This window comes from Desmodus rotundus, chromosome 5, assembly GCF_022682495.2.
Source record: "Desmodus rotundus isolate HL8 chromosome 5, HLdesRot8A.1, whole genome shotgun sequence".
NCBI classification, from domain to species: domain Eukaryota; kingdom Metazoa; phylum Chordata; class Mammalia; order Chiroptera; family Phyllostomidae; genus Desmodus; species Desmodus rotundus.
The window spans coordinates 116,584,366-116,609,816 of NC_071391.1; the positions used below are offsets into that span (position 1 = coordinate 116,584,366).

Here is a 25,451-nt window from a genome sequence, read left to right on the forward strand (position 1 = left end):
AAGGTCTTCTCAACTCTCTCCAATCTCTTCACCCCCACACACCTGCCAGCTCCATTTACTGAGTGGCTACTTTGTATCCATATGTTTGTCTGCAGTATTTCTAACCCCTGCAAAGCAGGTGCAAAGTTAGTTTCCCCTTTAGGTTTAAAGAAAACAGAAGCTCAGAGGAGTTAAATAGCTTGTCCAAGTTGCACTGTTGGGGAGGGGCCCAGTCAGGATTGGAACTCAGGTTGGTCTGGTGCCTGAACCCAAGCCCTTCACCTATCCCACACTTTTTCATTCATAAGGCGAATATTTTGAAAATGAGTCTGTAAGGACCTTGAAGATCATTTTTCTTGTTTTCAAAGCAAGGAACCTAAAGAGGCCTGATGACTTGCCCAAAGGGACACAGCTTCTCCCTGCCCCTTTCCTCATTCCTGCCACATGCCAGCACGGGTAGCCCAGGAACCATCTATCAAGTGCAAGGGGTCCCTGGTACTAGGTAACACTCCCTGGGGCCCCGGTTACAAGTCATCTGACTCACAGTTGTCCTGCAAGCAGGGCCCCAAACTAGACAAGAGAATGTCGCAAACAGCTCAGAGTCACAGCTGCATATAATGATAAAATCCCAAACAGTGACATAGTTTATTGCTTTCTCTTGTAAAAGAAGTCAGAGGAGGTCAGTCCAGGGCTGATGTTGCAGTTTTACCTGAGGCTTCCTCTGACTTACCAGTGTCCCTCCTCATGAGGCACTACTCCAGAGGGAAGAGGCTGCTTGGAGCCCAGCTGGGGGCTGACCTGGAACTTGGCAAGTTTGTAGCAACTATGTAGCTGGTCGCGCAAAGGGGTGAGGGTGTGGGGGATGTTTCATTGCTTAGTCTAAGGGGGCCTTCTTAAGCTCAGCCTACTTCTCCTTTTGTTCTTTGCTTCTTTCTTTCCATTTGTCTAACATTTACTGAGGAGAGTCAAGGAGGGTGGAGACACATTCTGAGCTCTGACAAGAAATAGATCATTTTAATGTTACGTGGTGAGAGCAACAATAAGATAAATGCAAAAGGCACTGCACAGGAGCGCAAAAGCGGGGCTCCGAACCCAGCGGGGAGGGGGCCAGCTAAGGCTCCCTGAACAGGGTGCTTGCTGATGAGACATCTGAGGAATATCAAGGGGAAGCTTCTGGCTAGCCCCAGGTGATTTCCTGAGTGTTGGGGATGAGTGAGAAGCCAGATGCTCCCAGGGGTCAGAGGAGTGATGGGGCCACCACTCGTAGAGAACACAGGGTCTTCTCCCAGAGACTGAGGGTTTTCTTGCAGTGGGGAAGACCCCCAGACTCAGGGTAGACTATTGCTGCTCCAGGGTTGCTATTTTCCATTGCTGCTCCCAAAGGTGTACCCACAGGCTGGTTTCACTTTAAGGGTTTTAATGCAAGAGTTCTCGTGAGATGAAGTCTGCATGACCCTGGTCTAGAAAATCAAATATAGGAGCATAGTCTGTTCTGTGCAACCTCCAAGCCAAACAAAGCTGGAGCTTCACACATGTCGTCTGAGCCCAATGGTCCCTAGAGGAAGCCTTGGTTCTAGAAAAGCTGCCTGTAGCAAATAGCTGCCACTTTGTGGTGAGGGGGCAAATGAATCCCTCTCCAGTGTTTGGGTACTTACACTCCTCCCACAGAGAAGATGAAAAATCAGATAACGTGCTTCCCTCACAGCTACTTGACAAGTTAGGGCCATGTGGCCCAGGCTGCAAGTCAGATATCCCTACCTAAACCTTGGGTCCTTGAGGAACTTTCTGGGACAGTGGCCATGGTGGGTCCTCTAGGGCCTTGCAAATAATGGGCCCTGAAGCTTAAGCTTCATCAGGTTCACGGTAACTTACTTCTGTTTTGCAGTTAAGGCCTGGACTGAGTCTTTGGCAGTTATCAGTTCAGCAGGGTGTGTGGCTGAGGCAGATGCGGGGACGAGGAGAGCACAGCTTTGTTGCGAGGACAGAGGGTCCTTTCACAGGGCCAGGGGGCGGTGAGGTCAGAGGACCCCAAAAGCTCAGTTAAGGAGGCTGGTCATCATCTTGTAAGAGGCACCAACATTTTTTAAAACACGGACTTTTGGGGGAATAATTTTAGATTTACACAAAAGTTGCAAAGATGGTACGGAGTTTCCATACACCCCTCATTCAGCTTTCCTTAGTGCTAACACCTTACGTTATCTGGTAGATTTGTCAAAACGAAGATGCTGTTACTGGTACGTCACTATTAACTAAACTCCAGACTTGAACTAGTGTTTGCCCTAATGCCCTTTTTCTATTCCAGGAAGCAATCCAGGATACCACCCTGCGTTTACATACCAATGTTAATGTGATGAAAGGTGTTTTAGGAGAACCGTTTGATAACAACATGCAGGTTGGACCAGAGGTGGGGTGGGAAGGCATTTGTAAAGGCATTCCAGAGCCTTCCCAAGCTTCCAAACACACCCCAATGCCCGTTACCTGAAGGGGCTCACCACCTTGAAGGTGCAGCTGCCAGGAAGAGGAAATCTGGGCCCCTAGAAGCATCCGTGTGCCTGCTCAGGGTCCCAGAAGGACAAAGACATCTCTGGGGGGGGGGCCATGCGGCAGTGCTGGCCAGCTAGATGGTTTTCCTGCCCGGGGAAACCACAGCGGGCTGACAAATCTAGAGAGGTGGCCAGAGAAAGGCATGTCTGCCTTTTCTGAAAGTCTAGTCGTGTGCCCTTCACAAGGTGGTTTGATGTTGTGGAAAGAGAACAGACTTTGGAGCAAGGATGGATCTGGGTCGAGTCCTGGTTCCTCCACTCATCAAGAAACCCTCAAAATACTTGGTTGAACTTCTCTGAGCTTCAATTTGGGATCTCAAACTCCCTTCATAGGGTTATTGTGAGGGATTAACATTTTAAAAGTGTTCAGGAGGGTAGCTGGCACGCAGGAGGCGTTCAATAATCATCAGTTTCCTTGGCAACTTGAAGGTGGGGTCTGGGCCAGCCATCTTCTTGCATTTCCTCATGGTGCTTCACACACACGAAGCACTTCATAAACTGGTGATTGTGATATGGCGCTCACAAACCCAATGACCTCGAAAAGGGCAGATCACGTCTCCAGTTGCATTGTTCATTTATTTAACAAGTACTCACTATATTAAGCACTCACTAAATAGCAATAAATAGTAAATGCCAGGCACTGTGCTAAGTGACCAAGACAGGGTCTGGGTCAAGGATGGCAGAGCCCAGGAGGGGAGAGCTGCTTCCAGACAACTTTCACTCAGGTCTGACACACAGTTTGACGTAGTTTAATAACGCAGAGAGCCCAGGAACACAAAGACTGGCTACTTGCGTGGGGCGAGGGCAGGGCCTCCCAGGGACAGGGTGGGTAGCCTTGGGACTGACAGAATGAGCAATTCTTCCAGGGTAAAAGGGTGGGGCGGAGGCAAGAGGGAGAGAGCGAAGCATTCCATCACGTGAGAGACACAGGATGTATTCTGGAACCGTAGGTCATCCCATGGGTTTTGTGCAATGAGTGTTGGGAGATGAGGTTATAAAAGTATGGCTGCTCTACCACCTCCGCCCAGGAAGGGCGGAGGGGCGGCTATCTGGGGTAGGGATGGGGTGGGAGACCGCGACACTCTGCTTTTGCATAGCAACCTCAGTCCTTTCCTGCACTTGGTTTAGTGGGGACGCCTGGAGAAAGGGAAGCTGACTGGTGGTCGTCATGGGTGGCTGTGGGGAAGGTGGGAATCAGGCCCCTCCAACAGGAGAAACAAATGAGGCACCGAGAGGAGACGAGAGATCTCAGAGATGAACAGGCAGAACTTGGTGGGAAAGGGTATACGAAGAGTCAGAGGGGCAATAACGACTCTAAGGCTTCTCATAACCGGGCAAATGGAGAAGCAGGGGCAACGGGCTCTGCTGGCTGAGGTGGGGGTGGGACAAGAACCCCATCCCATACACACTGAGCATAAGGGATATCCAAGTGATGAGAGCCACAGATCGAGATGGCTCTAGCTTTAAAAGTCATCCCCTGTCTGGGATTTGCTTCAGAATAATCTGCGAATAGTGGGTAGGATACAGGTGAACCAAAATTGGCTCTGCACAGATGACTGAAGTGGGTGAGAAAGTAGAAACCAGCCAGCACTAAGGAAAAACACACTCGCCAGGCCGGGAGGGCAGGCACAGGTACGAAGTTACCATGAAACAATATTCGTCCCGAGGGCACGCTGCAGCTCAAGTGTCACAGCCACCCCCTTCTTGTGTGACTACTGCTTTCTGACTCACGGGAAAACATGGTTATCTAAAATGATAGACCATCAGAAACTTCACTGTTTGAAATTTTATCAGTAAAATTGAAACACCCTTCTGTTGCCAGGAGGATCTAAGTCCCTTTGACATAGAGAAGGAGTCTCGATTTGCAACTCAGGTTCAGAGCTTCAGATAAGGGGCTTCTGAACGCAATATTCCATGTTTATATTAACCTGAGTCTGCTGCTCAGTTCAGACCAGATGCTCACTCCTGCTTTGCCATGAGCCCATCGAAACACTGTTGCTTTGAAGTCTTACCTCAACTCTGTCCTTCCCCCCAATCCTGTAACTTTCCCTTTGCCTGTTTGGTGAGACGCCGCTTATTCCCTTGGTGTGTGGTCTTCTCTACTGCAGAGTTAATCAATCTGATTCTGTCAGACTACAGGTTTGTTCCTAGTGGTGTCAGGCTGTTTGGGTCAGGATATGGGTAATGGAGATATAGGAGGTCTTTGTATTACTCCCTCAGCTATTGCAAATGATTCATTTTCTGTAACATTTCCAAGTTAAAAAAAAATCCTCACCCCATGCTAAGAGTACCAGTCATGACAGTGTTTGAGATCAGCGGAAAGCAGAACTAATAGCCTCCCAAAGATACCCACAACCTAATCCCTGGCACTCGTGAATGTTATCTTAATAGCAAAAAGGGACTTAAGATAGACGTAGTTAAGGCTGAAGACCTTGATGAGTATTCTGGGTTATCTGGGTGAGTTCAGTGTAATCATGTGGACCCTTAAAAGCAGAGAGCCTTGGTCGTGGCCAGAGAAGTGACCATGGCAAGTGAGCCAGAGATGCAGCGTCGCTGGCTTTGAGGACCGAGGCAGGGGTCAGGAGCCAAGCACTGTGGACAGCCTCTAGAAGACGCAGAAGGTAAGGAAACTGACTCTCCTGTAGAGCGTCCAGCAGTTAGCCCTGCTGCTACTTTGGTTTTAGCCCAATGAGAGCCGCGTCAGAGTTCCGACCCTCAGAACTGTGAGAGTGTCCGTGCCGAGGAAGTGGTGCGGAGACTTAAACTGCCTGCTCTTCGAAGGGAGGACTAAAGGGGGTTGAACAGCCTTCGAGACTTAAAGTGCACATTATTTCCTTGCTTCGTTTTCCTTGTGAATCCAGCACTTGCACATAACAGCTTCTTTCACCTGAAACTATCACCTTCTCCCTTCGCGTTGAAAGACTAAGAGTTTATCTAAGAACTTTCACAACCTCAATCCATGTTAGAAACCCATCAAGGCAGTATTCTGGTTCCAGAGTAGTAGGTTTAATACATCGCAAGTGGGAAACACATGTAGCTATTTTTGTGTGTTAATTCGAGTTACTGGGCTCTGGGGGACAGCCTGCGCCGAGTGAGGCCAGCCACCCAGGCCGGCCCGACGGCGCAGCGGTCGCCTCCACATTTCCGCACTCCTCCCAGACCCACCCTTCCCCTGAGACTCAAAGTCCGCAAGTACCGCTCCTGCAGAAAGTATTTACTTCTCTCTCTCCAGACCGTCGCAGCGACCAACTTGGAAAATGGCAAATTATTTCACCCAGGTGAGACTGTCGATGGCTTTGACTATCTTAGACAACATTTACCTTTTAAAATGTTCACAAATGGAAAGAAATGCTGGGTGCATCCATTTTCAGGCTTTCAGACGAAGTGAAGAACGCGGAGGGGACTATTTTCTTCCATTAAACTCACTAACTGCATCTGGTCTTGACAATCTGGGCTGACTCTCCCATTTTCACAGGCAGATCTAGGCACATGACCATTTTCTCGGCCTGAGTTCTCTAGCCCATTCATTCTTCAGAATTCAGCACCTTCATCGGGAGGGCTGTCCCAGATTCCACTGGCCCCTTGTTAGAGGGCCCCACTGTACCTACACCTGTACTTCTTTCGAAACGCTGCCCACACCTGTAATGATTTGTTCAGTGTCTGTCACCTTCCCCACTAGATGACAAAGATGGAGAACGTAAGAACACGGTCTGCCTCCTGCTGTGTCCACCGCTATCCCTGCGGTCTCTAGCATAAGGCAGGCACTCACACTTGCTGATGACTGAGTAGATGAATGGAGGGTGAGGGCCGAGTGCTCTTACTCTGAGCTTACTCTGAGTATTAGCGGTTCCTGGAAACGTAAATGGGAATGAAAGATAAGGCTTCTTAAAGCTAAAGGACCAAAATTAATGAGTTTCCAAAACATACCCAACACCCAATACTATTCATCTTGGTCTTGTACAAAGCCTGAAGCAGCAAACACACACGAGAACAAGCGGGACAGATTTTCAACGTGGTGCCAAGACAAGTCAATGGGAGAAAAGATTAATCTTTCTAAAAATGGCGTTGGGACGACGAGATGTGCACTTGCCAAACGGTGAAGTTGGACCCCTTCCTTATGTCGCACACAAAGGTTAGCGTCAGGTGCGTCACAGGCCTAATGTAAGAGCTAAAATTACACAGCTCTTAGAAGAAAACACAGATGTCTGTGACCCTGGGCCATTCAAAACTTTTAGACATGACAGCAAAAGGACAAGTGACAGAACAGATCTGACAGCATCAAAACAAAAAACTTCTGTGCTTCAAAAGACACTAGCAAAATGAAAAAACCACGCACAGAATGGGGAAAACACTCGTAAATCCCGTCTCCAGAATATACAAAGCAGTCCTACAACTCCACAACAAAAGCCAAGTAACCCAACTGAAAAATGGACAAAGGATTTCAACAGACATTTTTCCGAGTAAGATGTACGAGTGACCAATAAGCACATGAAAAGATGCTCGACGTCGCCAAGCACGAGGGCGATGTAAATCCAAACCACCATGGCATCCAACGTCACACCTGCAGGCTGGCCGTAGTTAAACTGGCAGATGGCAAGGGCAGACAAGATGTGGGGAAACTGAAACCTCCTACATCACTAGAGGGAATGTGAAATAGTACAGCCACCTTGGAAATATTAGCAGTTCCTGAAAAAGCTTAACATGGAGTTCCTCTGACTCAGTAATTCCATCTTCAGGAGAAACTGAAACATACAGCCATACAACAGTGTGTATGTGAACTGTCGGAGCAGCGTTATTCATAATGGCCACAAAGTGGACTCCACATGTCCATCAGTGGATGAATAAACAAAATATGGTATATCCATAAAGTGAAATATTTAGCTATAAAAAAGAATAAAGTACTGATACACTACAATGTGGATGAACCTTGAAAATGAAAGAAGCTAGTCACAAAAGGCCACAGATGATGTGATTCTATTTATACAAAATAACAAGAGTAGGTCCATCTATTGAGACAGAAAGTAGACTGGTGGCTGCCTCGGGCAGGCCTGGGGTGACTGGGGATTGTTGGGGGTGGGAGACGGAGATGATTAATTGGCAGGGCGTTTCTTCTCGGGCGGATGAAGCCTTTTGGAACCGAGTGTGGTCGTGGTTGCACAAGCCTGTGCCTACACTAAAAACCACTGAACATTCACTTTAAACATATGTGGTATGTGAATTTATCTCAATAAAGCTGTTAAAATTTTTTAAGTAGAAAAAGAAATGATGTGCTGCTATTTCAAAACCTCCCATTTGTAAGAAACCAATCACAGTCACGTTCCCAAGCACGAAGGAAACAGGTTTGTCTCCGGACCGGATAGGTCCTGAGCTCCTTCGTTTTCCTGTGTGCCTGCACAGCTGTCAAGGGCTTGGGGCGGGGCTTCTGCTCTCCACGACTCACGGGCCTGCAAGCTTCTTGCAATGGAGCAATTTGATTTGATCAAGACATGTATATTTCTCTCTTAACAGTAAATTGTTTTTGAAGCTTGAAGTGCGGCACAAAATTTTTCTTTCTTTTCAGCATAAACAGATTCACTCCATTAAGGCATCTGAAACTCACTGGGTGAGGTGCTTGGAGGAGGCTGTAGTGCCAGGATGACCAAACCCTACATGTCAGATGCAGAGAGCGCTCTATGCTCCTGATTTGTTCTCTGCCTCCTCCGTTTCTTTCTTTTGTCCGGGCTCTTCAGCTCTAGGACAAAGGTCTAAATCTCCACTGTATCCTCTGTACCAACAGTGCTGGATGTAAAGAGATAAAGGAGCTACCTGGAGTTCGGGCTCCATTTCCGAACTCTGGGGGGCTTGCACTTGAGCACCCACCCACTCCTGAGCCACTCACTTCCCTTCTTCACACTGTGGCAGGGCCCGGGTAGGGTCCTGAGAGCGATTCCTGCCCTGGCATGTCTGCTCAGTGAAGGATTCAGGAAGAAGAAAAGCTAAGACTTTTCCCAGGTGAAAATGGCTAGTTTAGAGGGGAGTTCAGAGCAGGCACCCATAGATACATGCTGAAATAAATGAACCACCAGATTAGCAAAATAAGCAACACTTAAATCAGCTTTATTGTAGAAGACTTCTGAGATACAAAAGAAGACCATGGCAAAGTCTACGAGTAACGGAAACCATGTCACGAAGTGTCGGCACTCTAAAGGTACAAGGCGGGGGGGGGTGGTTTACTCAGTGCTTTTCTAGCTTCAGAGTCAGCGAGCCCGTATCACAGCGGAACATCCTGGCATTGGTTACAAACCCTTTACAAAGGTGTTTACCTGTGGGAAAGAGAAAACCCAACAGTAAAATTTCACACTGTCAGCAGACTGACTACACAATAGTCCACCCACAATGCATAAGTAGCCCAGGAGTTTTTTGAGAAGGGCAAACAGGTATGGAGAGGAAATGTGACCTGCCCAGGGTCATATGGTATCAAGTGGCAGAGCTGGGAATAGAATCCAGAAGTCTCCATTCCCTAGTTCTAGAATACCTTAGAGGAAGTTAGGGAAGCACATATTATAAGTCAATTATTTAACAATTATTGGCCCCAAATACTTTAGAAAATTGGGATTGTATTTGTAACTTTTACGGGGCTCCACAGGCTTTGGAACGTGAAACGTAGTTTGAGGCATTATGTTTAGGTTCGAAGCAAAGGTAAGAGCGCACTAAAGGACGCCACTAGAAAGCAGGAGTTCAGATCCTCCCCACCTTTCTCATGAGTTCTTCTTGTTTGGTTACTTCTTTAGAAAAATCATCGTTGACGTCCAACACCAGCACTGGAATGGTCAGCAGAGCCTCACAGTGGAGCCTATAAGGAGCATGACCATTTAGGGAACAGGAAAAAAAAAAAGCTGAGCCAAGCTTCACATACTCACCACGTCTTCATAATTCAGAGAACAGATCTACAGTCACATGGCTTCTCAATGAAATGGCATGTAAACAGCAATTTAAAAAATAATTCGTGCAGGGCTGGGTGAAAAGGTTGAAGGGATTAAGTGAGAGAAGAGAAAAACCTCATGGACATAGACAAGTGCATGGTGATCACCGCAGGGAAAGGGGGGCATGAACGGTGATGGAAGGAGACCGGACCTGGGGCGGTGGAGGCACAACGCAATCACAGGTGATGGCCTGCAGAACTGTGCTCCTGAAACCTGTACAATTTTATTAACTAATGCCATCCCAATAAACTCAATACAAAATAACCAAATAAATTCATATGTTTTAAATTGTGACCAGGATGCAAAATTCTATCACTAGAAGAAATGTCAGTCATAAAAAAAAAAAAGGAATTCAATAAAGTTAGCTGGCAAGACTAAGGCTAAAATTTCTCTTAAGTCTTAAGACTAACCCTGAAGGCGAGAGCCCCAAACATTTAAGCAGAGAGCATACCACGCCTAGGGAGGAAAGGCCAAAACTAGCAGTGTCAACTTAATTTCTCTAAAATTTTTCAGCCTTTCACCCTGAGCCAAATAGATAATCATCATCAATCACCATGTTCAACCCAGTGGAATGTTCTAAAACAGAAAACTGGGGAAATACAATCTAACAAAGTCTCTTGGCATATACAGATTATACCCAGTATTGAACTTCTGAGCTGGAAAGTGCTTGACATTTCCAACCACTTCCAGCACACTCTGAACCTTCTTATGGGGCTGCGTGCCGAACTTCCTGTGTTTTACGGCTGGCTGTAGAGAGGCAGGCCTCTGTCTGCTGCTGTTCTCAGCTGCTTACTTGGTGGTCTTGTGAACAAGCCAGGCTTCGTGTTGACCATGCAGCTGCTCGAGATACGCCAGCTCAATTCCCATCTCTTCTTTCCTGTCCCTCTGGTGTAGTCTCTTCAGACAAACCTGAAAGACAATCCCCAGGCCCTGCTGAGCTCATTCTTGGCTGTTAGAGTGCAGTCCTGGGGGGCTCTCAGACCCACTCATATGTCTATCCTGGATGCTTACATGCCCAGAATTTGCTTCTGGGGTCTTGCTTTCTTATTCAATCACAGGTTAAGGGCAAACATCATGCACCTAGGAATCTGGAATTACCCTTCTTTTTCCTTTTTTTCTAGGAAGTCACTGAATGCTCCTTCATATCTCTCCTTGCTTCTCTCTCACCTCTGGCCTGGTCGGGTCCTTATCAGCTCTCACCTGAACTACAGCAAGAGCCTTTTGGCTCTGCCTCCTGGAGATGGTGAAGGGTATGGAAGGGGCCCAGGCTTTAATGTCAGAAAGTCCAGGATTAAATCCCCGTCCCCACCATGCATGAGATTGCATGCAGTGGTGCAGTCTCTGCGGGCTTCCCTTTCCTCATCCTCTACTCACCCACAGGTCACTGTGCGGGCTCGTCAGGTAAGGCACGGCAAGTTCCTGTAAAGGCTGCTCTTTCCTCCCACTCTGGCCACTCAGTCCACCCTTCCATAGGACTCCAATATAATGGCCTCACTCTCCTTGCCTAAAATACCTCACAGGCTCCTTATCGCCTACAGCCACCGGCCCTGGGTTCAAAGAATTATGAGAAGCATCACATTTATGAAAGTATAAGTAATTGCAAACGTCCCTTTCAGATCACAGCAAACACTCTCTGCAGGAAAATGCAAAATCTGCCTTGGTCAAAGACAAAGAAGTAAAAACAAGTGAGGTTTGGGACTAACTCTCCTTCCTTCCCTACTTCCAGAGTGTGCGTAATTCCTTTCTGATTTCACATGGTAGACAAGTTTGAAGCACAATGGCTCAGAGAATGTCAACTTCTTCTTCACCTGTCACAAGGCCATTCCCAGAGTCTGGCCTCCCATATCCCCACTCTCAATTTCCTTAGCCCCTCTCCTGGACTAACTGCTTTAGCCAGACTTGACTGCCTGCCTTCAGGGCAGACCAAGCTCTTTCACACCTCCAAACTCTTGCTCCGAATGTTTGCTTTGTCTCAGTTGTCTTCCCTTCTCTCTCTGTGTAGCAAACATTTCATTATTCAACCTCACCTGTCCTGGAAGAATAGGTGGATTAACCCACTGACTTTAGGACTTCTGTCTTCCGAACACTGAAAAAACTTTATTCCCAAACGTAAACTTAATCCCCAAATATAGTGCACAAAATTCCTGAAGCACAGAGTCTTTGCTATTTCCCTCCTGTTCTATCGTTCCTCTAAGGAGATAAAGTCATGTACAAAGATTTCATTTATGATCTTATGTCCAACTTTTCAAACTGATTAACAGAGATAGATGTTAATAGTTTTAGAACTTATCCCTTCTGGTCTCTCCCTCTCCCCTCAATCAATAATTGTCCCAAACTTAGATGAAGTCCTTGTCCTAGAAAGGCCCTGGGCACACAAAGACCATCAGGGGCATTTTAGCTGCATCAGGGGACAGAGGGAGGTCTGCACACGGCACTCCAAGAGCACAGCGATGAGGGGCCCCAGGAGGCAGGCCAGAGTCCACCCACCCTGCTCAGGGCTGAGCCCCGGCCTGGCAGAGCAGAAGGTCATCAAGTATTCGTTGCACCTACTCATTTAATGTTTTAATATCTGATTTAGTCTCTCTCTATCCATTTTCCTTTTTCTACTACTTTTAAAACATCTTTTTCATTTCTACTTTCCTTCACTATGAACTTGCCTCTTTTTCCCTTCTATCTTTCTGCCCCTACATCCCCACTCAACAGCTGATGGCTTCAATACATTTTCCCTTATTCCCTTCCCTCTGCAATCACACAGCTTTCCACTCCTGACTCCCAGCTGCCCAGGTCTGCACCCCACTGACAACCAACTGATATCACTAACTTTCTGTACATTTTCAGAAATATTTTACACACATACACATTCTTACCCACCTTTTTTCTAAAACATATGCATACATATAAAAGGTATCTTCCTATATACTCCATTCTTATGTTTGTTCACTTAGCAATGCACCTTGGAGATTGTTACATGTCAGTAAAGTACCTTCTCATTCTTTTTCAGGACTTCAGAATTTCCAGGGCATGGACGGAACACAATGTATTCAGCTGGTCCCTACTGATGACCACTTGGGTTGCTCCCATTCATTTGCTCTCACAAACACTGCTGCCTTGCGCATGAGACACTCTGCCCATGTGGGAACGTGTTTATGGAGTAAATTCCAAGGAGCATAATTAGTAGGTAAAAAGGTATGTGTACTTGCCAGTTCATACTGCCGGACTGCTCCTTAGAGGCCAAGCAACTCACACTCCTGCCAGCAAGGTAAGCTCCAGGATCTCTACACATAGAAAGCTACCTGACCTTCCTCTCTGAGAGAAAAATATTATCAGAATTAATAAAAACGTGTATTTTTAAAAGTGGGACTTCATGTTTTCAATTACACCAAGGGCAGAGCAATTCTTTTAATAAAAGCTATATTTATTCATTCTCCGCTGGCAGGCAAACATTGATGCTAAGGTCTTTCCTATTAAAAAGGCTAACATTTCCATTTTTACTGCTGATTTGGTTAACAGAGCACACTTCTTCCCTGCAGAAGTTTGAGAATGTGGCATCATTCTTGCTTTACTGGTAACGGTTACAAAAATTCTTCTTAAAAGAAGCCCGTGCACACAGTACTTTAGTCTGGTGCCTCTTCCTCAGTGGGCGGGCACACCTGAATGTAAGCAGGAAAGGCAGTGTCCATGCAAATGCCAAGGGACGGACCCTTCTGCCTGTCTGCCCCCGTCCCCCTCACCCCCTCAGAAAAAGCTGCTGCTCAGACTGCTTCGATGAGACAGCAACTGGACGGCGACTGGCAACTGCGAGTGGGCCCAGCCCCTGCGCTTCCCAAACCCAGGTGCCATTTGTTCCCAGGCATTTCTGCAGGCTGTCTCCATGCTGCAAACTGCCAGGCAGGGCCTGGCTCTTTGAGGCACACTGGCCGGCTGCGCTCTCTCTTCCTGAGTCCGTGGGTTTGGGTGGGGACACTGAGGCCCAGCCACCTTTCTTCTAATGTTTGTTATTGTTGGCTTGCTTGCTTTTTAGAATTTCGGGGAAAGATGGAAAGGAGCAGAAGGTCCTGCTTAGTTTAGGTCCATCTCCCGTGCTCCGAATCAGCATTTACCAGGGCTCCACACCCGGAGTACTGGTCACGCACACAGCTTTTTACACAGACGTTTTAACCTCTGTTCCGCTCTTCTCTTGGATATAGTCACCTCTCGGTCTCACAGAAGGTCAGCCTGACTTCATGGAAAGGGTATCAGGATTCCTGGGTCCCAGGCTCTAATGCCATCAAGCCAGCACCAAAATCTCCATCCAATCTCAAAACGAATTAAACTATTTTTCTTTTTCTGTCATTAGGTTGCAATAATCCCTCAACTTCCCTCAGCTGAAATACCTCAGTCTCTCCAAAAAGACACGTCAGCCACACCAGCATCATAACAGTACTTACCACCACCGTCATCATCACTGCCCCCCATCACAAAGCCATCCGAATGCACAAAAAAGCGAGTAGGCCTTTCGTGCTTTCCTTGCTGGGTCCCACTTCAAACTCAACTCCCCAGAAATAAAGCCTCTGCAGCTAGCCAAGTGCCCCGTTCCGCTCTCAGGAACCGGTCCACCCCACTTCCTCGTCACCAACACTGTCTTCGTGGCACCGATTATGATGAAGTTGCTCCTCTGGAAAAGGTCAGGTCAGCACTCCCGGTCCTTCTAATGCTCAGCCCTCCGACCCGCTGCGTCGTGCAGCCAGCCATCTCAGCACTCCCACCGGAACCTGCACCTCTTCAAACCCCGACTACAGTCTTCAGTCAGGCCCAGCCCCACCGCCTCTCCCTCCTCCTTGGCCCAGGCCACTCCTCTCACCCTGAACCCCACACTCAGCTACTTTAAGTCACGCTCTTTGTCAGGGGCCTTCTTTCCCCTAATCACTGACACCAATCCCTGCCCCCCAACCCAGTAAAAACACCTTCCTAATACGCCTCTTCTATTAATGCTCCCAGGCAAGGAAGACTATTGAAAAAGGCCATACGGATGTGACCCAGCTAGCCAACCTGCGATGAATACATCTCATTTCGGCTTGCTTCTTTTCACTACAGGTTCTCAGCCCTGTGGCCTCACTACACCTCTAGTTCAGTTTTACTTTAAACCTTAGATCCTATTTATGTCTGTTGAATCCTTTTCTTATTTCCTTCTATGATCTAGTTTCTGCCTCACAATCTCCAGAAACTCCTGGTACAAAGACCCCAATAGCTGGTCCCAGTCACACTCCTGGCCTCTCTCCTGGCTGCTACCTTCCCAGGGTGAGGCCCTTCTTTCTGTCCTCTTCCCCCTGGCTCCTGCGAGCCTGTGTGACAGGGCTCTTCCACCTGTTTTAGGACACAACTCAGTCTGACCTCTGGCTTCCTCTTGTCTACAAGGCTCAATTTTCTCTCTAAAAAGCAAGGCCTCTGGTCTGGAGAGAGCTTTCCCTCCTAAGAGCATGTGGTATATCTGGAATTTGACTATACATTACCTGTATGTCTCAAGACTTAGAGCAACACATCTCTCAAAAAACACCGCCTGCCTTGACTCAGGATTCCACTCCAGAAGAGCCCTTAGGCACCACTAGTCTGAGCCACTGTATTTAATAGGTAAGAACCCCTCCAGGGAAAGGTTTCCAGGGACTGCCCAAGGTCACTGCTGGCTCCAGAGACTTTGGTGCTCCCTCTATGACACCACCCTATCAGAATCTGTGCTAGGCTGGCTCCGTGGTCCAAGTCAGAGAGTCATGGAAAGCAATTTCTGTAGTCCATGCTGCCTTACCAGTGGCATCCTCAAGGTTCGAAACAGGGCTATAAATCAGGGCAGTACCAGTATGAGATGAGGCAACCCTCCTCCTTTGCTCCCCACACCCCATTCAGGAAACCACAGGGGGAGGGAAAAGCTGAGGCAACTGGCTATAAGTTACGTGGTCAGAGGGTCCAACCTATAAACCCTGGGTGACAAAAAGAACGTCCAATTTGCTTTGGTACATCAAGAGGGACCCTTTCTGTGCACAGTCAATTGTTTTACTCCTCTGCTGCAGAAGGCCTGTGGGAAACAGGGTGCTCGACACTAGGGTGGGAGGGTGTCTACCTACTGCTCTCTGTGGTCCAGATAATACCCACAGTCTAATTTCTCCAACCAGGAAATGAGGGGCTTGGGAACTGTCTCCTCTTAAGGTTCATATGGCCCTCAAGTCAGAGGCTTTCGGTTCTGCGTTACCTGGGGAGTAGCCTGAAGGTAGATGAAGCCGTGTAATTGAAGCCGGCTGGCAAACTCCTGCAGCAGAAAAGAATGCCATTCCTGATAGATATGCCACTCCATATCATTGATGGAACCATTTTCAAAAAGATTCTTTGCAAAGATATACCTGGTTGGAAATGTCAGTGAGGGGAGGCGGGGAGGGAGGGAAGAAGAATGGGCAATGAGATGGGCAAAGGAGAGAAAGAAGCAGAAAAATCAATAACCAACTTGTTCCATGGCTATTCAAACCACTTAACCCTTTTAGTGCCTTATCAATTTTGAAGAAATCTGAATTTTTAACCTATATTTTCCTCCTTGTTCAACACTGAGATGGAAAGTAGCATCTGGACTTTAGAGGCCAAAATCTCGGCTCCCCAGATGGATTAACACACTGGGAGAAAAGGGCACCAGAAGAGCACATTACATCATTGGTTGCTAACAGTTTTTCCTGCTGGAAACCAGTCAGACACACAGCAAAGGTACGTGTACACTCAAACTTTTGAGATTTCTTTATTATAATTGTAGCAAGCCCCTCAACAAAAACTGATCTAGTATAGAGCACCCACAGCATTTTATTTAAAAACAGGGCTTCTGAATCTCCAGGCTGCTGAGCCATCCCTTGTTTAGTTGAGAAGTACAGAAGGAGCTGTATTTCAGCAGCATCACCTACGGAGCAGGAAATGCATTTCCCCCTAACTGCAGGATTACCAAGAATGTAGACTTTCCTCCAATGCACACATGAGCTCTTCATTTACTTGCTTCATCTGTTGAGCCTCTAATCTAGACACAAGCAAGCCAAATCTAAAACCAATTGGCTTTGCCCCTATCTTACTTCCACTACTAAAGGAACATCTGGAAAATTGGAAATAAGAGGTAACCAGAACCATGGCTTCAGAAGGGTCAATTCTGCTTTCAAACCTCAGGCATCTTGATACAAAACACAATTTACATCCTAAATAATGAATTCCAGTTTCTAAGGCAACGCCCAGCAACCGGCCACTTCTGAGAAAATGAAATTCAAAATCCTTGTCTACGAATGGCTCTGGAAGTAAAGACTGCACGGCTGCGTGTTCTAAGGGAATGTGCTGCAGAACCACAATCCTGAGCAGGACCCCAGCTCCAAAAATTCACCGCTGTGTCACCACGGGCACATGAGTCAGTGCACTCAGCCCATTTCTCCCTCTACACAAAGAGAGAACAGTAGAACCTAACTCACGGAGTTGTTGTACTTAGAGGAGGGGGTGGCACACTGTATTCAAGGTGTCTTACTCGTTGTAACTCCTTCTTTGCTAGGCTATGAAGACACCCATCTGAGAGCTCCAGAGGCCACTCTTCCAGGCTGGAATGGTAGAGCTATAGCCTAGCTAAGGTAAAAAGAAAAAGAGATGACTTCTGTCACTCAGTTTCTGAAAAAATGTTTTCAGCTGTGTCATAGGTAAATGGAAATTAAGATCTTATAAAGAGAACTTAATTATCTGTTAATAAGCCCTACAAAAAGCCCTCACATTCCTGAGCACTTCTTTGTTTCTCCAAAGCTGGTGGTGACTGCCGGGGGAGTGGGAGCAGGAGGCTGTGCAGCTGAATGCTAAGGGGAGGGTACCACTGCAGTCCAAACGCAGGGGCTGCAAGGAGTCAACTTAAGGACCTAGGCGGCAGCGTCCCTCTCCAAAACCACAAGCTATTGTTTCTTTAACTCAAACAGAGAAGATTCAGGTTTCTCCCTCTCTGTCATCCACTCTACCGAACTGCGTTCCGCCTCAGGAACGCGTATGACACAGGAGCACATGTGCAGTCTCAGAGCTCCCCGTCACACTTCATCACTGTGAGGGCGGAGACTGGGTCTGTTTTGTTTCCTGCCACAGCCCCCAGCCCTGCCTGCCATCTGAACACGGGTGCCATTCAAGGTATCTGTGCTGAGTGAATGCACACATGAACGAATTTTTAAAGAGTGGAAAGGTTCTAAATTACCATTGGGATTAGAATGTATAATTAGTTATCCTTTCTGTCTTAAAAATGACCCCTCTGAAGAAGACATCTAGGATGTTGTAGCTGCCTATAGTACAATCAATTCTCATCTCTTCCAAGAAAACGGTAGGATCTTGTAGCTTCTAAACAAAGTAGTATTTTGACTTCTGAGGAGCCTCTCACGTGCCTACCCTACTAGTGGGCTGGGAATAAGAAGACCAATAGTGAGTACACTTGCAAGCAGCCTAGGTGGTTCTATGTAACTCATCTTCCTAGTCCAGAAGGCATGGCTTTGGGAAGGGGAGAGGAAATGGGAAGCAGTACACCCAACAGGTGAAAAAGCGGCAAAATCTAGAGACCAACCATTGGTAATTCACCACTTTAGCTTTTATAAAGAGGAGGCTCTCTCTTCGAGTACACAGAGAAGGAATGCATAAAAACAAGTAACATTACATTTACGAATGTACTCTTACTTTTCCCCTCCAGGAGGCTTTATGGGAGCACTAAGAAGCAGAACTAGGTTGTCTAACTTGGAATTAAAAGGGGTAACTAACTTAGTGTCTTTAGGAGTGAATGGACAGTGAAAATGCAGCGTTTCCCATTTTGATATTTGAGATAGACTATCATGCTTTAAAGTCTGCAGGTTCAATCCCCAGTAGTGCTGCATGCGGGAGACAACCAATCAGTGTTTCTGTCTCTCTCGCTAAGTTAGGGAACATATCCTCAGGTGAGGATTAAAAAAATAAGAAGGGTAAGTCTGAAATAGAAGCCAATTTCACAGATGTGCTATTTCTTCTTAAAAAGCCTTTCTTGAGGAATAATTAAAAAAAAAAAAAAGACTGTATCTCCATCATTTTAGAAACACAAATTTTTAGTTCCATCTGCTTTCTTCTTCAAGGTGATAACTGACCACTGATTCATTTGGTTTCCTAGCACATACACTGCTTCTTAAGTGTCTATTCTGTGCCTTTTAGCATGTAATGTTTCTATTAGGCATTACCAGCTTGCCTCTGTGCCAGAAAAGAACAGGAAAACATAATTAGTGGCGATGTGGGAAATTAAGTGCATTTAGTTTATGAAAAGTATAATTTTCTTTCTTGACATATATGATAGCCCTGTGGAATTCTAAGTCTGAACAAATCTATATAGTGTTGTCTTAAAAAAGAAGACAGTTTTTAAAAGTACAATGTTCAGTGACCACAGTGGTGCAGGGTCTGAGCAAGAAGAGAACACCGACAGCGCTGAGCACAGGGCTTCCGACTGACGGCGGGTTCAGGGTCTCACCTGTCACTGTACACAGACCTCTCAAAGATCTGCACCGCTCTCCTGGCCTGTAAAAGTTTCTCAGGGAAGGGCTCCAGCCCTACTTTCAGGCGGGTCATAAAAGAAAACGTCTGGAATGTGTAGGACCATCGTGCTGGCTCCCGGTACATCAAATCCAGCAAGTTCCCGGGATTTGGGGTGGTGCAGGCCTAGAGGGAAATGACAAAAGAGGCGAATTTCCTAGAAGGCACATTTACTTCATTGCGTTCACCTTCTCCCCACCCCTCTGCAGGTTTAATAATCAATGAGAGAAGCAATTACAAATGTTTCCTTTAGTCATCGCTACATAATCAAGGAAGAGATTTTCCTACTTTATTAGACAAGAATCTGATACGGGGCGATGATGTGCCACCTTCCACGTACCAAGAGAAGAGCAGAGGAAGGGCCGCACACAGAATTAGAATATTACTTACTTACTAATGCATCTGTGGAAACTGTCTGAGGGGGGGTTATCAATCAACAACCACCTAAAACTCTACTTGGAAACAAATTTTTCCATTCTAACACTATGTTGCCGCCCTTCTGGGCTTCCATTTGTGGCTCTTTCTTCACAAAACTTCAACCCAGGTGAGAAAGCAACTGTTTATTTGAAAATCTGACTAAATAAAATCCTTTCTCTCTCAAAGAAGGACTACAATTTTTTAACAAGCAAAACCCCCTCCATCCTACAGACTTTATGAAAGGCATCTGAGGACCCACTCACTCAGCACGTGCAGGTGGGAGCATGTGTGGGCCACGCAGGACCCTGGATTCTTTCCTGGGCTCTGCCACTGACTCAACGCAAAAGTGAGTTTTGTGGAAAGCACTTTGGATCTGCACCCACGAAGTCACCATTAACTGAAGGCCTGTGTGAATGAGGCACTACATGAGCTAGGTGCTGTAAGGGGTACAGAAAACAAAACTAAGGTTTATTTCCATGTTCACTATGCTATGTTATCTCATTTAATCTTCCAAAGAGCTTCATGAGGTAAGGTACAGTTGTGACGTTCATTTTCTCGAGGAGAAAATCCACTCAGAAAGGTTAAGTAACTTACTTGTCCAAGGTCTCATGGTGAGTAGGTACTAAATGGGCACTCAACCCTGGCTTCCTCTAACTTCTTCCTTCTACTATTTCTCTATATAAAGGCGAGCAAGACAGGCTCCAGAACTCAAGGAGCTCACAATGCAAAAGCAAAGGGGGTGAGACAAGGAGATAAAGAGCTGGGGGGATGTGCCCTGGCTGGTGTAGCTCCATGGATTGAGCATGGACCTGCGAACCACAGGGTCACCAGTTCGATTCCCAGTCAGGGCACATGCCTGGGGTGCAGGCCTGGTCCCCAGTGAGGGGCACGCGAGAGGCAACCACACATTGATGTTTCTCTCCCCCTCCCCCTCTCTCTAAAAATAAATAAATAAAATCTTCAAAATATATATTTGTCAAAATTTTAAAAAAAATTTAAAGATTGCATTTCATATTACATGTAAAGTGCTTAGCGTAGTGCCCATACAGGATGCATAATAAATGTTAGCTATTCTGTATTTAAAAAAAAAAGAGCTGGGATGTAAGGAAGAACATGTGATGAAGGGTTGATCATTTATGATGGAAGGAATCTGAGGAAGTTTCTGGAAAAAAGTGGCATTAAGCTATATGGAATGATATGTAAAAAAATTTTTTTAAAGGTCTTATTTATTTATTTTCATAGAGAGGGGAAGGAACGGAGAAAGACAGGGAGAGAAACATCAATGTGTAGTTGCCTCTTGCTCGCCTCCACCGGGGCCCTGGCTGGCAATACAGGCACATGTGCCCTGACTGGGCATCAAACCGGCGACCCTTTGGTATATAGGCTGGCACTCAGTCCACTGAGCCACACCAGCCAGGGCTGATATGTAAAATTTTCAGATGGAAATTTCAGGTAGAGACAAAGATACAGGAGGGAAACAAGGTTAGATAACAACAAGTAATGCAGTTTGGCTAAACACCACCATTACATTCTAAAGAAGGGTCCTGCCCTTTGGAAGGCTTCAGCAGGAGCAATACAGATGGAGCAGAGCACATCACAAAATGATTTCCCTCTTTCCGTACCCCAAAGCACAAACACACACCAGCCCCATAAATGGTCCCCAGTAGGAGCTGGAGGCAGAAGCGGGGGGTGGGGGGGGGTGCAAATCTGAATCAACTGGAGCCTCTGATGTCACTAGAGACTGTTGTGTGGTACAGTTCTGAGACTGCATGGCAGCCCACTGAATGAGTGGGCTCTGCGCTGACAGATGTACTAGGATGACTGGGTGGAGGCTATTCTACCAACAGGCTCTGGGCTACCAAAAGGAGACTGTTCCAGAACAAAAAACTGCACAGGGGCCTACACAATTTCTGAAAGAAACATCTTGGCTATAGAACAAATGCAAACATTACTTCCAACATATAAACAAATAGAGGAATAATCATTGGATGTAAAAATATTCAGCAATTCAAAAGGATAGAACCAATCTGCGCGCTCAAGACAAGCAGCCTCTTAGGAGACAGCTGTTGCCAGGAACAGGAAAAAACAGAAGAATCTCATTGAGATTCAAAAGAGTGCCACATTGATAACAGCAGGCAGTCATAAAAAAGGAGCAACAGAAAAGAACATTCTTAGAGGAGAAAAAATAGATTTGCTAAAACAAAACACCCAATGAAGACGGTAACTAGACTATACTGCAGTAAACCTAATGATTGCATATCATACAGAATATCAGCTCAAGAAATGCCCCCCAGCCCTGGCTGGTGTGGCTCAGCGGATTGAGCACTGGACTGCGAACCAAATGGTTGTGAGTTCGAGTCCTAGTCAGGGCACATGCCTGGGTTGAGGGCCAGGTCTCCAGTAGGGGGCACTCAAGTTGCAACCACACATTGATGTTTCTCTTTCTCTAAAAATAAATAAATAAAATCTTTAAAAAAAAGTATCATAATTAAAAAAAAAAAAGGAAATCCTCCCTAAACTAAGAGGGGGGAAAAAAAGGCAAAAAATTATGAAAGAAATGAAAAGACATGCAAGTCAGAAGATCCAGTATGTACTGTAATATAGCGATAGGGTTGGTTTTTCTTTTAATTTCTTTACTGACTGGTGTGGCTCAGTGGGTTGGGTGCTGTCCCCTGGACTAAAAGGTCGCTAGTTCGATTCCCAGTCAGGGCACAAGCCTTGGATGCGGGTTTGATCCCCGGTTGGGGTGCAATGACAACTGATCTGTTTCTATCTCACATTAAAGTTTCTCTTTCTCAAGTCTATCCTCAAATTTGCCATATGAATGAAGGGGAGGAAAAACGAAAGAAAACTTCAAATATAGCAAAAAGAAAAAGATGGAGAGGGAAGCACAAAATAAGGTGGCAGAAATAAATAAATATAATCATAATAAAAGAGAAAAATTCCCAGGAAAGGCAAACTCTAAGATTGGATAAAAACAAAAACTCCCGTTCACAAAAGAAACACCTAAAATACAAAAAACCTAAAACAAGATGACAAATTGGTTGAAGACAAAGGGACAGAAAAATCCACCAAGTATTGGGTTGTCCAAAAATCTGGTTTAGTTTTTTCCATACAATGGCTCTACTAGCACTTAGTTTTGTCTTTAACTTCACTTGAAACAATTCTGTTAGATTGTATTGTGACAGGGGTCATATCAGCATGAGTTTTTTAAAATGTTTTTTATTTTATTTAAACATTTTTTGTTATTCTATTATAGTTGTCCCCATTTTCCTCCTATTACCCTCCCCTGCTCTACCCACCCCCACCTCCCACCTCCCACATTCAATCCTCCCCCCACCCCATTGTTTTTGTCCGTGGGTCCTTTATACATGTTCCTTGACTTCACCCTTACCCTTCTTTCCCCTCAGTGTGCATTTTTAAAAAAGATTTTATTTATTTATTTTTAGAGAGAGGGGAAGGGAGGGAGAAAGAGAGAAACAGCAATGAGTGGTTGCCTCTCATGCACCCCCCACTGGGGACTTGGCCGAAACCCAGGCAAGTGCCCTGACTGGGAAGCAAATTGGCAACCCTTTGGTTTCGAAGGCCAGTGCTCAAACCACCGAGCCACACCAGCCAGGGCCTCAGTGTGCATTTTTAAAAAATGTGACAAAATTGGTGAATTTTTCTACAGCCACTTTAACATTGAAGATGGAAGAAAATATGCAACATTTTCAGAGATTTATGCTTTATTATTTCAAGAAAAGTAAAAATGCAACTGAAATGCCATAAAAGACTTGTGCAGTGTATGCAGAAGGTGCTGTGACTGACAGAATGTGTCAAAAGTGATTTGCGAAGTTTCTTGTACTACTGCCATTTTGGTTAAATAATTCTTTGCTGTGGGGCTGTCTCACGCATTAGAAGATGTTTAGCAGCCCCCCTGGGCTCTACCCACTAGAAGCCAACCGTGGGAGATAGTCGACATACTCAAAATATCCAAATCAATAAAGTTACCAGTGAAAATGAAAAAATGTGTCATTTATTTCATGGAAAAAAATAAATGGACTTTTTGGCCAACCCAACAGATGCAAATAAAAAGAAGGCAGATGTGGCAAAACTGTATTAAGAAAAAGGCATTTACTGCTAGGGGAGTTTTTTAAAATACTAATAAACCAATAAAGACTCCACAAAGAAGTCATGAACCTTGTTATATGGAATATTAAAGCATTGAAATATTATCAATATAGAGCAAAAACAATTAAAAATATAAGGAGAAATGGACAAAACATAAAAACATAAAACTTTAAATAATATATTTCTCTCAGATTTTAAAATAAAAGGTAGACTCCAGAAATGAGAACTTGGAGAATAAAATTCTAAATCTTTTTTTGCACATATCTGACACTGGGATATATATCTTACAATGTTCACTAAATTAAACTTAACACATATTTTAATTATTACATAGAGAAGGGTTATTAAATTCATTATGCCTTATGATCAATGGCATCTTAGAATTTATAAAATGTCATATCAAACTCCACACCTTACAAGTAATACATATTCTACATAATACATGGCACATTTACCAAAATTGATCATACATAAAAACTGATCATACATAAGCCATGAAGAAAATCTAAGTAAGTTCTCTCAGTTAGAAACTATATAAGCCACATTGTCTAACCATAACAAAATTAGAACTGCAAAGAAACGCTCACACAAAATCTATTCAGAAAATGTAAAATATTTTAAACATAATTCTTGGGCAAAGAATACATTAAAAATACAATTATAAACTCTTTAGAAATTTCAGTTAAAATCTTGTATGTCAAAATCTAGAAGACAGGGCCAAAGCTTATCTGAAAAAAATTTCCAGTTGCAATTGATTTTATTATTATTACTAAGGCAGAAAAAAAGGGAAAAGTACACAAACTAATCATTCAAGCCTAAGAGCTTTAAAAATGCAAAGAAATTCTGAGAAAGAAAAGAATAAAGGCAGAAATACTGCAAGCCCCCATAGAATTAAAAATAAAATCCATTAATTAGTTCTCTTTTAAAAAGGTCAAACAGACAATCTATCAAATCTATCCCTCCCCAAAATATTCAAATAAGCAGCATGAGATAAAAATAATTCTGGATACAGAAGAGTTTAAAGTATTAAAGAAAACGTACTAAGTTTACCTGATTAAATGTGAAAATCTCAATACAAGGCAAGTTTTCTAAGCAAACAAAATTGACTCAAGAAGGTTAAAAAAAAAAAAAAAGCCCTGAATAATAATTGAGAAATAAACAGTTGTCCAATAACTATTTCCTCCAAACAACACTGAATTCATGGCATTTAAAAAATGGTTTCTGTCATACCTTCAAGGAATAGATAATTCCTATGCTAAAAACGATGCAAAACTTCTCAACTGATTTTCGTAACCCTGATGATAAAACCTGTCAAAAACTTTACACACAAATAGTAATACCAATTAAACTTACAAATATATATGCAAAATTCCAAACAACATGTTAGTAAATTAATAGAACAGTACACTAAGACCAAGAGAGTTCATTCTAGAAATGTGAAAATGGCACCATTATCAAATCTATGACTAAGAGTTAAGCAAAAACCCCATGGTTATCTTGCTAGATGCTAAAAAGGCTTGTGATGAAAATTCAACATCTGATTCTGATAAAAAAGTTAATGTCCTAGTAATAGAAAAATCCTCCTCCATGTGGTCTATTAAAGTGAGTAACAATCCTAGAACTTAACATTGATACAGTACAGGTAGTTGGACTAAAGATAGAACAAAATAAGGATGACTACCATCACTGCTATTATTTAACATAGTTCTGGAGCTTCTACCCAATGCAAGAAAACAAGAAAATAGAAATGAGATGAATATTGGAAAACTTTTACAAATGATTAGAAATTATAGAAGAGGTAAACAGATACAGCAAAAAACAAACAAAACCAAACCAACTATTAACTTGAGAATTGTTATGCAGACAAATACAACAATTGACTGCT

The 25,451-nt window shown here is 44.6% G+C and overlaps 1 protein-coding gene across 2 annotated transcripts in view; it reads right to left on the reverse strand.

Moving 5' to 3' along the window:
- Positions 1-8,602: 8,602 nt before the first annotated feature.
- The window catches only part of DGUOK (deoxyguanosine kinase), a 31,754-nt gene continuing 14,905 nt past the window's right edge, over positions 8,603-25,451 (reverse strand). For both annotated transcript variants that reach the window (XM_024558479.4, XM_071221537.1), the window contains 5 exons: positions 18,975-19,162; positions 15,705-15,852; positions 10,278-10,393; positions 9,255-9,354; positions 8,603-8,824 (listed from right to left, as the gene is read on the reverse strand). In XM_024558479.4, the coding sequence (XP_024414247.1) occupies positions 8,798-8,824; positions 9,255-9,354; positions 10,278-10,393; positions 15,705-15,852; positions 18,975-19,162 (579 nt within the window). In that variant the 3' untranslated portion in view covers positions 8,603-8,797. The remainder of the gene's footprint in view (positions 8,825-9,254; positions 9,355-10,277; positions 10,394-15,704; positions 15,853-18,974; positions 19,163-25,451) is intronic.